This window comes from Rhinatrema bivittatum, chromosome 6 (genome assembly GCF_901001135.1).
Source record: "Rhinatrema bivittatum chromosome 6, aRhiBiv1.1, whole genome shotgun sequence".
NCBI classification, from domain to species: Eukaryota; Metazoa; Chordata; class Amphibia; order Gymnophiona; family Rhinatrematidae; genus Rhinatrema; species Rhinatrema bivittatum.
In genome coordinates, this window is record NC_042620.1 from 328,248,211 (window position 1) to 328,266,360 (window position 18,150).

Below are 18,150 nucleotides of genomic sequence, written 5' to 3' on the forward strand. Positions count from 1 at the left end.
TATGCTCGCCTCTAAACATATATTAAGTGGAAGAGAGTTCCACAGTTTTGGGCCAGCTATAGAGAGGGCCCTTTCTCTGACTGCATTAAGATGTGCTGATTTGGGAGATGGGACTGGAAGGAGTGCTTTTTCTAAGGACCTTAAATTACGAGAGGGTATGTGGATGCGAAGGGATGCATTTAGCCATTCAGTGTTATTGCCATAGATGGTTTTATGAATGAGTCAAGCATTTGTACTGAATTTGAAAATGGATGGGTAACCAGTGAAGGCTCATTAGGATTGGGGTGATATGGTCGAATGTTTTGGAATTGGTCAACAGACGTGCGGCAGCATTCTGCAAAAGTTGTAAGGGGCGAATGGACAATAACGGTAAGCCCAAAAGAGTGCATTGCAGTAATCCAGCTTAGACAATAAAAGAGCTTGAAGCACCATTCGAAAATCGTTATAATGTAACAGAGGTTTTAATTTCCTTAAAATTTGCAATTTGTAGAAGCCGTCTTTAATTACGGTTTTTATAAAAGCCTTTAAATGAAGTTTGCTGTCTAGTATAGCGCCAAGACTCTGACTTCTTGTCTAATGTTCAAAGAGGATGGATTTGAACTAATATCTAATGACATTTTTTTGGTCACCTTATTACAAATATAGAGGATCTCTGTTTTTGTGTCATTGAGAGAAGTGACGTGTAAGTAGTTGTTTTATGGAACTGGAATAGATATCCCACATTCAATGTGTTGTCTAATGAATCTTTAATTGGAAGGAGTATCTGAACAACATCAGCAAATATGTAGTGAACTAGTCCTAGACCAGCCAGTAACATACACAATGGGGCCATATAGATGTTAAATAACGTAAGGGAAAGGGATGAGCCCTGAGGTACTCCAGTTGTTAACATAACCTTTTTTGATTCTACTGTATTTATTTTAACTCTAAAGGATCTACTGGATAAATAAGATTTAAACTAAATTAATGAAGCTATGGGAGTAGTTCATTAAAGGCACGTGGGTAGGCCTCGGGGGCCCATTTACATAGTAAGGGCCGCATGGGTCCTTAGTCCACCTTACGCAGCCTCTGCATAGAGACCCAGCATATGCCCCCACAGCAAAGCAACTTACTGAGGTTTCCCATCATCCACCAGTTAAATTGGTCCATATCCGTGTATAGTCACCTCTGTCAGTCCCAGCAATGCAGGAGCAGCAGGGCAAAGCGGTGAAGTGATGGAGGGTGCGTCTCAAGGGGACACTGTGAGCACCACATGCGCAGATTGAGAGCAGACGGCAAATAAGTAAAAAGGCAAGGCTAAGCGCAAGTATAAGGCTAGCACCAGTGTAAGTGGTAGCTCCTTGAAGACATCTGAGAAGACTCTTGTCGACCAAGACCAGGGAGGCATCCAGGGGACCTCCTGCACTTATAACACACTCTCAATGTTGGGAGAGCGTCCCTAGACTCTTTCGCAGGAAGATCAAAATCGCTCATACATTGACATTTTCTGGATCATGGAAGGGAAGGTGTTGGAGGAGCGCACTGAAGAAAGCAAAGGATGAGGATGCTATACCCAGCGCAGACGAGAGCCCCCAGGAACATTATCAGTTGGATCTGTGCATTCCTGAAAAAGATGACCGTTGTTGGGTAGGACGACCCTTCTCAGTACAGCTCCATGCTAAGTTATGCAGATACCATCCTCGAGGCCTACAAAGAGTATGACTGCTGGACATAGCTGAATTATGGCGAGAGATTTCAAGACAAGATGGGAATTGTTTCATGTTCTGGGGGATGTAGGATGTCAGCCTTTGGCTGAAGCAGATGCCATGCAAGGCAAGCAACATGAGTGTACATGTGGGCACCTAAGAAGTTTTTCTCATTGACCATACAGGCCACTGGGGCAGCCCAGGTGCCTAACATTTGCTGGTGCTACAACAGATTAGCATACAGCTTCCAGGACTGCAAATTCAAGTATGTTTGTCATCCTGTGCAGCCCCTCACCCAGTCACCCAGAGCATCAAAAACAAAGAAGAGGGAGTAATGGAAAATCCAAATCAGTGTCATCAATTTTGCAAAGCACAATCACCTGGCTATGTTTCCTTGGCTGGACTGCTACCCCAGGTGCAGAGAGACCTGGTGGATTATCCAAGGCTTCCATGAAGGATTCCCTATCCTCTTCCAGGGTTAGGTCGGAGGAGCGGACTTCCAGCAATGTGGCACATAAACATCATTCAACTGAAATTGGATAAGGAGCTGGCTCTGGGACATATGCTGGTCCATTTCTGTCTATGCTTTTTCGCAAGATGTTCCTATCATCTTTGGCAGGGGTCCCCAAGAAAGAGCTTGGCAAGTTTTGATTTATTCAGAACCTCTACTGCCCTCAAGGCTCATTGATGAACGACCAGTTTCTCCCTGAAGACTGCATGGTACAATAATCATCCTTTGACATGCCATTGCCCTGCTCAAGAAGGGTGGTATGGGTGCCTTATTGGCCAAGACTGATAGCTTTCAGATTGATTCCTGTTCACCCAAGCAGCTTCCCGTTGTTGGGCTTTTGGTTTTGGGATCAATATTACTTTCACAAATGCATGCCGATGGGATGTTCTGTCATGCGCCTACTTGAAGCCTTTCAGTTCCTTCCTCCATTGGGTGACATCACAACAGGCTGGATCAGGCAATATCATACATTATCTCAACCACTTCTTATTTGTTGGGCCAAGAGAGTCAGATTCATGTACCAGTCTAAATTTAGGAATTTTAATTCATTACTGATGACTTTGGTTTTCCCCTGCGCACAAGAATACATAAGAACATAAGAAAATGCCATACTGGGTCAGACCAAGGGTCCATCAAGCCCAGCATCCTGTTTCCAACAGTGGCCAATCCAGGCCATAAGAACCTGGCAAGTACCCAAAAACTAAGTCTACGGACTACGGATAGTCATTTGTTTCCTGGGCATTGAGTTGGATTCAAACATGGTGTTGTGGCTTCCAGCCAATAAGATTGCAAAGCTATGAATTATGCTGTGGCAGGCATTGAAGGCTACAAAACGTATCTTTGCCATGCAAGCCATTTTGATCACATTGAATTTCACCTGTCAAGTGATCCCCTATGGGGCAGGTGTTCCTGAGGAGGCTGGCTGCTAGCACAGTAGGCATCAGCATGCTGCATCACTTCGTGAGAAGGTTAAAGGCCATATGCGCAGCATTTCCATATGGGGATCATTACAGGATGAGTTTGTGTTCTTGTGGCAAAGACTCTCACTCTGAAACCTGTATATGTATTCGGGTTGTTATTATTAGGCTTGACGATTCGTAATTCTTACATAAGTATATCAATGTAGTGTACATAAATTAAAAAATAAACATACCATACATTAAAGCTAAAATTAATACAAATTATAGATTAAAAAATTAAAATAAAAAATTGACTTAAAACACAATGAAAATAAAAGATTAAAAAAACAGATACTTTCTATAGTTTACTATAGTTTGTAACATTAAATATTGTTTTATTATCCGTATTTGTTTAGATGACTGCATAGTTTAGCTGTATTTCCCAACAAGTGGATTCTTGTTATATTTGAAAATACATAAAAATAAAATGTAAAAAATAAAAGTAAGGAACATTAAATATCTGTATAAATACTTAGAACATAGATATCTGTAAAATCAGAGGAGTAGTTTGTCTTGGAAGGCCTTTGTGAAAAGGAAAGTTTTTTAAGGGACTTCCTAAATTTGGCATAGTTTTTTTTTCAAAGCATAACACCAGAGGAAAAGAGTTCCAAAGACTGGGCACCAAATGATAAAAGCATATTTCACGAGTGTGTTCCAGTCATTAGTTTCGATGAGGGGAGAACTAGAAGCTTTTGTTATGAGGAACGTAGAGCATGTGTAGGTAAATATGGGAGAAGAAGATTGGACAAATATGAAGGAGTACCCCAGCGAAAGGCCCTGAAAGTTAGACAGCCAATCTCGAATTTAATTCCATAAGACACTGGAAGACAATGAAGTTCAATGAGAAGTAGTGTGACATGATCAAATTTCCTCTTACCGAAGATTATTTTAGCTGCTGTGTTCTGTACTGTTTGAAGTCTGCGAACTTGTTTGGAAGAGAGTCCCTATAGTATGGCATTGCAATAGTCTAGACTATTGAGTATAAGAGTGGGTGAGTGTGTTCAAGTCCTTAATTTCTAAAAATGGTTTGAGTCTTCTAATGAACCATAAGAAAAAAAAAAAAGGATTGCTGAACTAGAGCATGAAGAGAATATGAGTGAAGAATCTAGTTGTACTCCAAAAAAAGTGACTGTATTCTTCAGAGGTATTGAAGTTCCAGCCATGATAGGAGTAGGTAAGTCCACTGGATCATTATTTCTGGTGAACCAAATGGCCTCAGATTTTCAAGATTAACTTTTTTTTTTTTTAATTCTTTATTTATTGCTTTTCACATTATTACAATAAACAACATATAATGAAACATCATCTTGACAGCTGTTAATTATAGAGTAATCAAATCAAGAATTATCTTCAACAATTACATTAATTCCTTATTAAACCTCTGTCATAAATGATTATAAAAGGAAATATTAGCAAAATCCTCACATTTACAAACAGAAAAAAGGTAATAATAAACATTGGGCAATTATACATTTAGGACCCAATTCTATTTAAAACACCGGTCTTATTTCTCTTCGAGGAGATCTTTAAGACCAACTGGATCTATAAATGAATATGTTTTCCCTTCCAATTTTACAATACACTTGCAAGGGTATTTTAAACTAAAATATCCCCCTTTATCCACTACTATCTTCCTATATTGTAAAACGTTTCTTCTACGGATTTGAGTAGATCTAATTAAATCAGGGAAAATCCATACTTCTTGGCCATAAAAAGTACATGTTCTATTTCGAAAAAATGACCTCATTATGTTATCCCTATCTGTGGAAAAAGCAAATTAAACCAAAAGAGTCTCCTTAGATCTTATTTCTGTAGCAAATCAGATAAGTCAATAGAATCATTACCAATTATTTTTCCTTTAACATTTTCTGTTGTATTTCCCAATTCAGACTGTCTTTTTGCTCCCCAAATAAAAAGCTTTAACTATTACCGGTAAAGCTTTTTCAGGTATTTTTAAAATTTGCATTAAATAATTCCTGAATAATTCCAGTGGGTCTATTTTCTTAATTAATGGAAAGTTATTAACTCTCAAATTCTATGATCTTACTGTATTCTCTAGATTTTCTAATCTTTTATTTTGCCAAAAGAGACTAGTACACCAAGGTGTTTAGATTCTGTAACAGGAGAACAGGAAAATATTAGTGTAATAATTAAAACAGATAATCTACCAAAGAAACCTGTAATTATTACCTTGGAAACCCTGTGGAATTATATGGCAAAAATAGATGCTTCAATAAATAATCTAACTGAAGTAGTGATTAAAACGTCCAGTTCGCTAGTACAAAATACTACTGAATTGGGGAAGCATAAAGAGGTAATAAATGCAACAGAAAAACGCGTACTTCAGATTGAAAAAATTCAGACTCATCAGATTAAAGTAGAAGATGAAGTTAATAAAAAAAATCAAGATTAACTTTTAAGTAGCTTAAAGAATGCTTCTTTAAGCTACAGGTCCTGAAGCAGCTAAGACCGCTCTTACACTTCCAGGATTTCCGTTCAGTGCTGCAAGCCATACTGTTTTCAAAGATCGACTATTGCAACGCTCTACTACTCGATCTTCCTGCCTCTTCTACTAAACCTTTACAGATGCTGCAAAACGCAGCGGCCAGGATCCTTACAAACACACGTCGCAAGGACCACATCACACCAATCCTAAAAATCCTACATTGGCTACCCATCCAATATAGAATACTATTCAAGGCTCTCACCATCATCCACAAATCCGTATACCAGCAATCCACACTCCAACTCGCCATCCCTCTCGAACTACATACTTCCGCAAGGCCGATCAGATCCGCCTACAAAGGTTCTCTCAAGGCCCCCCCTAACAAATCCTCGGTCCACAACTCCATTCATAAGCGAGCACTTTCGACTGCGGGTCCGCTCCATTGGAATTTGCTTCCCCCAGATATACACCAGGAACAATGCCATCTCTCCTTTAGAAAGAAACTGAAAACCTGGCTGTTCACACAAGCTTACCGTTGAAGGAACCTTTATCAACCAACATTGACTCTCACCCTCCAACCTCTTCCCTAACTCCTCCCCCCTCCCCGTTTCAGTCCCTGCCCTGCCACCCCCCCTTGCTTACCTCTCCATGTTTCCTCCTTCCACTAGATATATTATGTTAATAATCGCCTAAGATAAATCTACAGCCGAGCTCTATCAATCTATTTATGTCTCACTACTCTATTGTTTTTCATTGACTATTTTATCACTCTCCAGTTGTTATTGTTTAAAATCTTTCCTGTCTTCCAGCTCCCAAGTTTTCACTCCCTGTTTAATGTAACTTTACCTTCTATATAGTTGTTAATTGGTTTCCCCCTGTTCTATTGTAAACCGGTACGATAAGACCTCGTCTTGAGTATCTGTATAGTAAAAGAATTTAAATAAATAAATAAAAATAAATAAGTTTAGAGGACCGAAGCCGTGGCTATCTCAGAGAGGAAAATTAATGAATTTTCTCCAGAGGGTTTGGGTTATTGGCTTATGGTGCGCCATGCCCTGGCCAGACACCTGGGTTGAAGTGGGATTAACTTGGAACATCACATTGCTGGAAGTGTTTCTCATTCTGATAACCCGGGTTCTATGTAGCGAAATGTTAAGGGACAAGCATATTTATTTTGGTGTGATAACCAAGCAGTGGTCCAGGGCTTGAACAGGCAGTTAGCAAAATGCCCCCAGGGTGGTCACCCTGCTAAGAGAGGTGGTCCTCACTGGCTTGCACATCAAAGCCACAGTCAGGGAGAGATTTGTCCCAGAGGTTTGTAATGGCATTATTGATTCCTTATCTCATGTTAAGTGGGCTTTTTCGTAAGCAGGTACCCACGGCAGACGAACTTGGAACTCTACCTGTATGTGATTGGTCTCCAACCACTATTGACTTACTAAGGAATTTTTGGCTCCTGCTACATGGACCTCATACTGCAGGAGTTATGAGCACATGAGCTGATCCTGATTTAGAATGGCTGGGTTGCAGGGCCGGTGCCGGAGGGCCTGATGGTTAAGTACATCTCCTTGGCCAAAGACGTGGGTGCTTCTAGAGGCTCAGTGGTTAGAAACCTAGCAGGCCTGGCCTTTTTTTTTCTTTTTTACAAAGGCATGCAGATGGGGGGGATCCCACCAATTTCTTCCTGTTAAAGAAGTTGTTGGTTGGCTGGTTGAGATAGTCTGGGTCTATGATGGACTCACAGCTTCCAATTAAGTATGATTTACTGGTTAAATTATGGGTTCTGTTGGCATCCATCTACTCTTCTGAGATTGAAACCAACTTATGCCTAATCTTCTCACTGGCTTTTTTTGGCGCTTTATGCTGGAAGGCTTATCTGCATACTGCTCCCATCATCCCCTGGGAGAAGATTCCAGGGATCACAGTGAGTGATCCAGGCTTTGAACTCCACAGCCCCAGCTTCCAGAGGCCCTGCACTGTTTGCAGTAGAAGACCGAAAGGCTCATCTGCATGCTGCTTCCAGCATCCCCCAGGAGAGGACTCCATAGGTCCAGCGAGCAATCCAGGCTTTGAACTCTACAGGCCCAGCTTCCAGAGGCCCCTCACCCTTTGCAGTAGAAGAGGAGATGCACGAATCTCAAACCTTTCAATCCTTTGAGTGAAGATCATCTTAATTGTGGTTGAAGAGGATTGGTAAGTATAACTTGGGGAAATCTTAGGATTTAAAGTTTGGAGAGAGATGAAATAGTGGGATATATTCTTTAGAGTTTCTGTGTGCCTGAGAAAAAATGTAACCCCAATATTTAAAAAGGGCTCCAGGGGCGATCCAGGAAAATAATAGACCAGTGAGCCTGACTTCAGTGCCAGAAAAATAGTGGAAATTATTCTAAAGATGAAAATCGTAGCGCATATAGAAAGACATGGTTTAATGGAACACAGTCAGCATGGATTTACCCAAGGAAAGTCTTGCCTAACAAATCTTCATTTTTTTGAAGGGGTTAATGAACGTGGAGTAAAGGTGAACCGGTAGATGTAGTGTATTTGGATTTTCAGAAGGCGTTTGACAAAGTCCCTCATGAGAGGCTTCTAAGAAAACTAAAAAGTCATGGGAATAGGAGGTGATGTCCTTTTGTGGATTATAAACTGGTTTAAAGACAGGAAACAGAGAGTAGGATTAAATAGTCAATTTTCTCAGTGGAAAAGGGTAAACAGTGGAGTGCCTCAGGAATCTGTATCTGGACTGGTGCTTTTCAATATATTTATAAATGATCTGGAAAGGAATATGATGAGTGAGATAATCAACTTTGCAGATGATACAAAATTATTCAGAGTAGTTAAATCACAAGCAGATTGTGATACATTGCAGGAGGACCTTGCGAGACTGAAAGATTGGGCATCTAAATGGCAGATGAAATTTAATGTGGACATGTGCAAGGTGTTGCATATAGGGAAAAATAACCCTTGCTGTAGTTACACGATGTTAGGTTCCATATTAGAAGTTACCACCCAGGAAAAAGGTCTAGGCATCGTAGTGGATAATACATTGAAATCGTCGGCTCAGTGTGCTGTGGCAATCAAAAGAGCAAACAATGTTCGGAATTAGGAAGGGAATGATGAATAAAATGGAAAATGTCATAATGCCTTTGTATCGCTCCATGATGACCGCACATCAACAACTGTGTACAATTCTGGTCATCGCATCTCAAAAAAGATAAAGTTGCACTGGAGAAGGTACAGAGAAGGGCGACCAAAATAAGGGGATGGATAGCTCCTCTATGAGGAAAGGCTGTTCAGCTTGGAGAAGAGACAGCTGAGGGGGGGATATGATAGAGGTCTTTAAAATCATGAGAGATTAGAATGGGTAGATGTGAATCGGTTATTTATTCTTGCAGATAATAGAAAGACTAGGAGGCACTCCATGAAGTTAGCAAGTAGCACATTTAAAACTAGTCAGAGAAAATTATTTTTCACTCGGTGCACAATTAAGCTCTGGAATTTGTTGCCAGAGGATGTGGTTAGTGCAGTTAGTGTAGCTGGGTTTAAAAAAGGATGGGATAACTTCTTGGAGGTGAAGTCCATTAACTGCTATTAATCAAGTTGACTTAGGGAGTAGCCACTGCTATTACTGGCTTCAGTAGTATTGGATCTACTTAGTGTTTGGGTGTTTGCCAGGTGATTGGCCATTGTTGGAAACAGGATGCTGGGCTTGATAGACTCTTGGTCTGACCTAGTATGGCAATTTTTTATGTTCTTATGAGCGAGTCTGCGGCCTCCTCCAAGAACTATACAGGTGCCAGTTGCATCCTGTTGCGGAACTAACTTGTACAGCCCAAGCGCTCTGATTAAAGATAAACAAGTCAAAAATAGATCAAGTGGGCATAATCCTCTCCTTGAAGTGTATCGTGTCATGCACCACTTGCCTCAGGCAGAACATGGATAAGTACTTGGCCGTTCGGCCCTGTGGCAGGATACATTTACTTGTGCATGCTGACCAGGTCCTAATGACAAGATACCAGTTTAGATTGGCAGTAAGGAATATGGGCCTAGATGCCAATAAATTCACCACTCCCTCATTCAGTATTGGAGCGAGTTTCTGCACAGGCAGGTTTACGGATTGATACCATACATCAGATAGGGAGCTGGTGGTCTGCTGCAGTTAATACTTGACAGGTTGGATTACCCAATCATAACACTTAGCTATCATTGCAGATTGGAGCTGGATTCAGTGGACTGCATGAATTATTGGCCGTTCTTTTGTATACTGAGCTTCTAGGAGGGCACATGATCGCCCCTATGGACCTTATTTGGGATTGGCGCCTCGCAGCTTATTGTGACTTTGATGGGCAAGCGAGGTATACACTGGGAGCGATTGTTACCCCTTCTCTACCTGTTGAGCTGCCCCAATGCCCTCATAATACATCTGGGGGGAGGGGGGGCAATGACCTGGGTAACCTATTGAGTAAGCAGTTGATTAAAAGGATTAAAGCTCACTTGGCTGAATTGGCCTCCTAGTTCCTGCACTTTCATATTTTATGGTCTGATATCATTTTGTGCCTAGAATTGAGCAATTTGAAGCTGTGGAGAAGGGGGGGTGGGCGCAAGAAGATCAACCTCCAGATCAGTGTGTGGGCATGCAGACTCTGATGTCAAATCCGGCACTAGTGGGTGGATGTCCAATGTGAAGGCCGGACAAAGTTCATTTGGCAGACATTGGCTATGATATATTCAACAATGCACTACGGAGGCCTGGGAAGACCTTTTTTGGGGGTAGGAGCATTGGCCGCAGCTAAACGTTAGTGGAGTGACATGAGGCAAGGGCATGCCTTACCTGATGCCTCTGGCAGGTATCTGAGCTGGTGGGGGAGGTTTGACACGGTGCAGGGGTGCAGCGTGGTCCAGGTCAGCAGTAGACTGGCGCCTTGGGCAGTGCTTGGTGTGGCATCTTTGTGCTTCGGAGGCCCCCTTGCTGGGGACAAGGTGGGAGATCGGGTTATAATGCCTTGCTTGGTATTACGGCAGGTGGTGGAGTGGGGGTTGTAGCTTGTTTTGGCAATTATCTCTGCTCTGAATAAAGCTGCTGCCTTTTCTATCCAATTGGCAAGCCGCTGTTGTAATTTCACTGCTGAAAGCCCTGTACTAACTCTGTTGGTGTTTTATGTGATGGTTTTGGGGGAAGGGAGGGACGTAGAGTTAACATTGCTTACCAGTATTTTGAGGAACTGGTTATTCTGCTTTTATTAGTGCTTTGGTAAATCTTATCCATACATTAAAAAAAAAAAAAAAAGTACCCATTCTGTTCTGGAGAAAGTTTGCAAATTCAGCCGCAAGGATTAAGATCAGAAATTTAAGCTGGCATAAGATTTATGTCGAGGAAAGTGGCAACTGCAAGCTGTATTAATATCACTGGAGAGCAGACTAAAACTACAGACAGAAATCTCTGAAAGGAATTTAAATAAAATAAACAGAGGTGACCTCCAACATTTATTCATTTGTGCTTTGCTTTGGCTTGCAATAGAAGAAAAGGATGACACTGTTCCCACTACCAGGAGATGATTATAATCAAGTTTTACTAGAAAACAAGTACACTTATTATTTTTCAGACCTTATTGTGTAACAGAACAACAGTTTTCTGGTTATTCTTGGTTCACTTTATATATCAGTTGGAGTTGAGTTAGAGTCCCGGACTTTAGCAGTTTCAGCCATGAAATGATGTGGTTGCTCTTAGTACCTTGGTTATGAAACCTATGTAGTCTAGCACAGAAGAACACAGCCTCAGAATGCATCATTCCTTTTGTAATTAATAGGTCAATAGCAATCCATGGTTTTCTGCTCTTAGTTTTCCTACCTGGCATTGCAATCAGAAAGATCCAGAAGGCTACAGAGCTAGAAAATGTAGTTAATGCTCTGCACTCATACATTTTAGACCAAGCAGGGAAGGGCACAATAAGATGTAATAACTCTCATCTTTGAAGAATGTCACTTAACCAGTTTAGTTTGATTTGACCGTAGTTGCATCAGGATATCAAAGTTGTTTATACAAAAATTAAACTCTGGAATTTGTTGCCAGAGGATGGGGTTAGTGCAGTTAGTATAGCTGTGTTTAAAAAAGGATTGGATAAGCTCTTGGAGGAGAAGTCCATTACCTGCTATTAAGTTCACTTAGGGGCGGATTTTCATACTCCGCGAATAGGCCTACTTTTGTTTGCGCGCCAGGCGCAAACAAAAGTACGCTGGATTTTAGTGGATACGTGCGGAGTCGCGCGTATCTGCTAAAAACCTGGATTAGCGCGCGCAAGGCTATCGATTTTGTATAGCCGGTGTGCGCCGAGCCGCGCAGCCTACCCCCGTTCCCTCCGAGGGAACTTCCTTTTGCCCTCCCCTCACCTTCCCCTCCCTTCCCCTACCTAACCCACCCACCCGGCCCTGTCTAAGCCCCCACCTTACCTTTGTTGGGGGATTTACGCCTCCCGGAGGGAGGCGTAAATCCCCGCGGGCCTCTTGCGCGCCGGGCCGCAACCTGGGGGCGGGTACGGAGGGCGCGGCCAAGCCCCCGGACCGCCCCGGGCCGTAGCCACGCCCCCGACCCGCCCCCAAAACGCTGCCGAAACGCCGCGACGACCGGGACCGCCCCCGACACGCCCCCCTCGGAGAACCCCGGGACTTACGCAAGTCCCGGGACTCTGCGCGCGCCGGTAGGCCTATGTAAAATAGGTGCACCGGCACGCAGGGCCCTGCTCACGTAAATCCGGGCGGATTTACGCGAGCAGGGCTCTTAAAATCCGCCCCTTAGAGAATAGCCACTGCCATTAGCAATGGTAACATGGAATAGACTTAGTTTTTGGGTACTTGCCAGGTTCTTATGGCCTGGATTGGCCACTGTTGGAAACAGGATGCTGGGCTTGATGGACCCTTGGTCTGACCCAGTATGGCATTTTCTTATGTTCTTATAAAGAAAGACGTAAAAATAATACCAACAATAAATAAGACAGTAAATCAATAAAACATTTAACCAATAATAAAATAGTGAGTCTCAAAGATATAAAGAAAAATAAACAACCCAGAAAATCATTAACAATAATAAAACATCATGTAAATACAGCAGAAAGGTAGGAGTAAAACTATGATAAATTGTCACCCTGTCAAGGCTCTTAGTGGAATGTAAAAACAGTATAATAGTGAGGTGTGCAAGCCTGTTGTCAAGTTGTTTGAAAAGCCAGGCTTCACACCCTTTCTGAAATTGTAAATAATGTTCCTGCCTAAGAACTAATGAAAGAGTATTACATAGTGTGGGTGTTAAATAGCTATAAAAGCTAAACAGGTAGTTTCAAGTCTTATTGGGTTTTTTTTTGTTTTGTTTAAGTCAAGTTCATGTAACTTTACCACATATTTTTCTGTTTTGTCTCACTGGCAAAGCTACACCGTCTTCCAACCCCAACAGCCCATCTCCAGACTGGTACAAAGATTTTGTCACTGAAGCAGATGCGGAAATGCTGGAGCATTCTGGGAAAATGACTCTCCTCTTTGAAATCCTCCGTATGGCAGAAGAGCTGGGAAACAAAGTGTAAGTGGCTTTCAGTAAGCTAATGGAAAGGATATGTTACCTTCTCCCATGTACCGCCTCTAGGCAAATTTTTATGTTCTGTTTCAATGTAAACCGATGTCATTTGTATTGCATACAGGAACACCGGTATATAAAAATTAAAAATAAATAAATGTTAGGGCTTTTTCTTCTAAATACGTGAAATCTGGTGGTTAAGTTGATCTGTGAATTTCACGTTTGGGAGGAGGGTGTAGTCTAGTAGTTGCAGCGGGGAACAGGGATTTGGCTTTCTGTGGGTTTTAAAGTAGTAGTACCACATACTTGAATTTGGGAATGTTTGCAGTGACCAATAAGAATTATGTAAAGAATGCTATACCTTAATGCTTTACACTCGCTTTACTTTGATTTATCAAGAGCATTCCAGAGATGGGAGATTCAAGGGGAGTAGTGGTCACTGACAAGGAAGGGTCATCCCATAAAGTGGCAACTCCATGAATCACTGGGAGGAGTTACAAAAAAGCACTTTGGTGTGCTTGAAGAGACCAGGGAGACAATCAGTATCCATGAGGGTTTAGTGATAAAATGAGCCAGCTTCCTAGATATTGCTGTCAGTGATGCTTGTGAAGAATGGGTGAATCTGCATTTACTAGATGTCAGATGCCTAGCATAATCTGCTGTAAAGGCCACAGGTCACCCATTAGGCTCAATATTCAAAGATAAACGTTTAAATTAACCAGTTTAGCTTACAAGCGATATTCAGCACCCCTGGCTATGCCACCGCTGGACCATATCATTGGAATTCTCTACCCCCGGATCTACGCCAGGAACAATGCCATCTCGCCTTTAGAAAGAAACTGAAAAACCTGGCTGTTCTCTCAAGCCTTCCCCTGAAGAATCACTCCCCAACTAGCATTGACTCTCACACCTCTTCCTTATTACCTTGCTCCTCACCTGGACACTTTACCCACTGCCCCTGCCCTCCCTCGCCCCTTCCGGCTGCCTCCTCTGCCCCTTATCCAAAGGAACTGTTATGCTCGAACTGTTTATTTAAATTAGCTGCTAAATCAGCACCCCAAGCTAGTCAATTGTTTTCTGCTTTTTTGCACTACTCCTTTAGGTAGCGTTAAGTTAAACTAGTTCTTTCTCTCTTAATGGCCCTGAATTGTACACCCTGTTTATTGTAACTTTCTTTCTAGTTAAATGGTTTTCCCCCGGTTATGATGTAAACCGGTACGATAAGACTTCGTCTTGAGCATCGGTATATTAAAAGAATCTAAATAAATAAATAAAATAAATAAATCCCCAATGAACTTGCTAATTAGCCAGTTAAATCTTTTCTGGCTAACTTTAGACCTGTTCAATTCTAACTTATCCAAATGATTTTGAATATCACTACTTATCCAGCTGTTTTAGCCAAATAAGCAGCTGGAATGCTCATAATACATCCACCCTTAGCCAGAAAAGTACTTATCCATCTAAGTAGCACTGAGTATCGGCCTCATTATGTATATTTATTTTTTGGACACTGTTTCCTATTGCTCTTTTGATTGTCCAGCTCGACTAAACCAAACTCTATTGGAACACAGCACTAATGGTCTTTCTTTGGAACTACCTGGTGATTTCCCCCCAATTTTATCACTCTCGTGTTCCCCAGCCATTGTAGTGGTGGTCCCAGGCCAGGGGTCATAGATTGTGGCTCATGCATGCACCCTGAGATTGGCCAATAGGTGTCACTGTTGACCAAAGGCAGAGACTCCTCTCCTCTCAGGGACTGTGGATATTATTTCAGTATTCTCAGCCCTACTGGGAATAGAAGACTTAGACCCGGGAATTAAATCCAGGGCCTCTGCAGAACACTAGGCTGGCATGTATTTTATACATTTTGAAGTAAGGTTGGACTAAAGAACACATTGTGTTAGTGGCAGGTGCTATTATTTAGAAAGAAACCTTTCAGAAATTGTATCTAGGGATAAATCTAGCATTTCATTTTGTTTCTCTTTTAGTCTAGTCTTTAGCCAGTCACTGATATCACTGGATTTAATAGAAGACTTCCTAGATCTGGCAAATAAGGCAGAATCGGAAGAGAAACCATCTCCTTATAAAGGTATGTTCTGTGGTTTACCTGCTAATTTTCTGTCTTCCTCCCCATCTCCAAGAGAGTGGAGACTTAAGTCTTCATTGCTGTTACACCAATAGCAGGAGTTGTGTAGGATCAAGAGCCAAAATCTCAAGCATGAGTAACCAGTGCTGCATATTAAGTTCACAGACAGCAGCTCCCTCCAAACCCCTCTGTGCGTGCACGCTGAGTCTAGTAACTGTGCGTTTCTTCTTTTGCAAGCTTGCACCCTGCCCCCACAGCACCTTCAGGTTGTCCGACAAGCAAAAGCCTAGCCTGGAAATCAAGCTCGGTTCTTCTGCATGACTCTGCACAACCATGCCATTGTTGACCCATGCAATAATCCTTCTAAAGTGTAAAAGCAATTAGACAAGAAAACCATTCCTGATACTGTTTTTCTCCATAGATAAGCAGGGCAATAATTGGCCACTCAAGTGGGTGGCATCGTTCGACAATGCTCAGACAGAAAAGTGCTCTGAGCTCAGAAAGACCAAGTAGGTGTTTCTGAGCATGCATGGGAGTTTCCATGCAGTTGCCGCTGGCACACAAGTCTCCTCAATCCTTTTTTTTCTATTCTGGCAAAAGGACTTTATTTTGCTCTCCCTTCTAAGCCCCACTGGTCATCATTTTTTCTGGATGGTATTTTATTTTCCTCTTCAGCCAGATCAGTCCAGACGCATGTATTTTGCTCACCAACCAGCAGATGGAGACAAACAGGTTTGCTGATATTTAATCCTTATAGACCCCCCCCCCCCCCCCCCTGTGCTGAGCTCAGCCTGCCGGTATTCTGCGCCAGTGGATGATAGGCGATCATCCCATGTTGGAGCTGAGGCCTGGTTAGGCCGCGTGAAGAAGGGAAACTACGGTTGGATGGGGCACTTCTCTTTACTCTGGGAGGTCTGCGTCTTCAGATATAATTAAAAAAAAAAAATTCTCCTTTGCCAGAGTTTAAGCATAACATACGGGACCGAAATTGGTAAAGTTTGGAGTAAATATCCTAATCTTGGAAGTATGTTCATTTTAACCACAGCAATACATCCCAGCCAAGAAAATGAAGAATTCTCCCATTTTTCCAGATATTCATCAAGGGTGGATAATTGAGAGTAAATCCTCTACGTGTTTGCCTAAGTAAACCCCCAGGTACTTTAATTTATGGGATGTCTCAGAGTATTCTCCATATCTAACGGCATGGATATATTTAAAATTTCCGATTTATCCCAGTTTATTTTAAAGCTGGACGCTTTACGAGAAGCACCCATCTCTCTCACCACGTTGTCCAGAGAGATGTTGGGATCTATCAAGGCAAATAAAATAATATCTGCAAAAAGGGATAATTTGTAGGAGGTATCTCCTATACTCAGACCAAATATCTCAGAATTTTCCCTTATTCTGGTAACGAAGGGCTCCAAAACGATAGCAATGAGGAGAGCTGAAAGTGGGCACCCTTGACCCCACGGTTGTATTTTTAGTGCTCTTGAGGAGCGGGACTAGGCCCGGCATTATGACTTTTTTTTTTTTACATACTGACTGGGGTTATGGGATTCGGGTCACAGGCCCATGCCTTTTAAATATAGCCAGTTAAGTCTAAAATTATCCAGCTACCTTTAGGCAGATAACTTTGAATCTAACAAACGATATTCCAAAAGATAGCTGGTTAGATTTAAAGCTATCTGGCTAAAGATTTTATTTGGGGGTTTTCAGCGAGATATTTATCCCATGAAATATCCAGGAGAACGTATCTGGCTAACTTTAGCCAGGTAAGAGAGTCATTTTAGGAAGTTTTGAATATTGGCCTCTAAATGCTCAGTTTGTGGAAATACCACTAACTTTAGACCAGAGATCCCCAAATTTGTTCCTCAAGGGCTGCAAGCAGGAGATTTCCACAGTGAATATGCATGAGAGAGATTTGCATGCAGTCAGGGGTCAGGCATGCAAATATTTCCTGCATATTCATGGTGGAAATCCTGAAAACCTGATGGGTTTGCAGCCCTAGAAGACTCGATTTGGGCTCTCCTGAGTACAGGCCATTTTAAATTGAGCATCCAGGACTAAATGCAACTTTTTCATTGTGTATAGAATTTAGTCTGATATTAAAACAGCCTGGCTGTTTTGTTTGTAAGACTCCTGTTTTTAAAGCATTTACAGGTTTATAGTCATGTGTTTCCTAAAACTACAAATCATAGTCGTTTGGGAGTTCAAGAAGCCACCACTGCAACAAGTATACAATGAGCTGGAGTTGTAGTCTTTCCTGCACCCGTTCCAGTGAAGGTTTCCCACTAAGGACTCTCGGTGATGAAGCCTGATCTTTCCCATAATCTCTCCGCTGGCGTTGATAGTGTGTCCTACAAGTGCTCTTCTGAGCAGAAACAAAACCCTGACCTCCAGCAAAAACACAAGATTGGTTCTTAAGTAGAAGAAAATTTATTTTATTTATTTATTTAAGTTTTTTTATATACCAACATTCAATTTATTTATTTATTTAAAGACTTTTATATACCGAAGATCATGTACTCGTACATATCGCTTCGGTTTACAGATAACCAGCATTAGAATTACCATATACATGGTGTACATAGAACAGTAAACAATCAACAGTGCACAGTTAATTAAACAAAGGTATACATTAAACATGGAAATATTATGAATTAGGCATTGGAATTTTTCCAGAGAGCAATTAATGAATGGGTATGCATTGAACATGACGTAATATACAAGTGAAACATTAATGTCTGGTACTTTATAATTAGCATGGGAATTTAAGTGAAGGCTTTGGAGACGCTAGTCCCATCATGCTGGTTCACAAGAAACAGGGGTGCAATTATAATAAAACTTTACAATTTGAACAATAGTGCAGAAAAGCAGTTACATATAACAAGGAAATCAATAACTTGGA

General features: G+C 41.7%; 1 protein-coding gene across 4 annotated transcripts in view; it reads left to right on the plus strand.

Annotated features, from left to right (window-relative positions):
• ATRX (ATRX chromatin remodeler) overlaps positions 1-18,150 on the plus strand; it is a 327,972-nt gene that overhangs the window by 254,137 nt on the left and 55,685 nt on the right. For all 4 annotated transcript variants that reach the window (XM_029607651.1, XM_029607652.1, XM_029607653.1 and 1 more), the window contains 2 exons: positions 13,009-13,162; positions 15,145-15,245. In XM_029607651.1, coding sequence (XP_029463511.1) covers positions 13,009-13,162; positions 15,145-15,245 — 255 coding nt within the window. The remainder of the gene's footprint in view (positions 1-13,008; positions 13,163-15,144; positions 15,246-18,150) is intronic.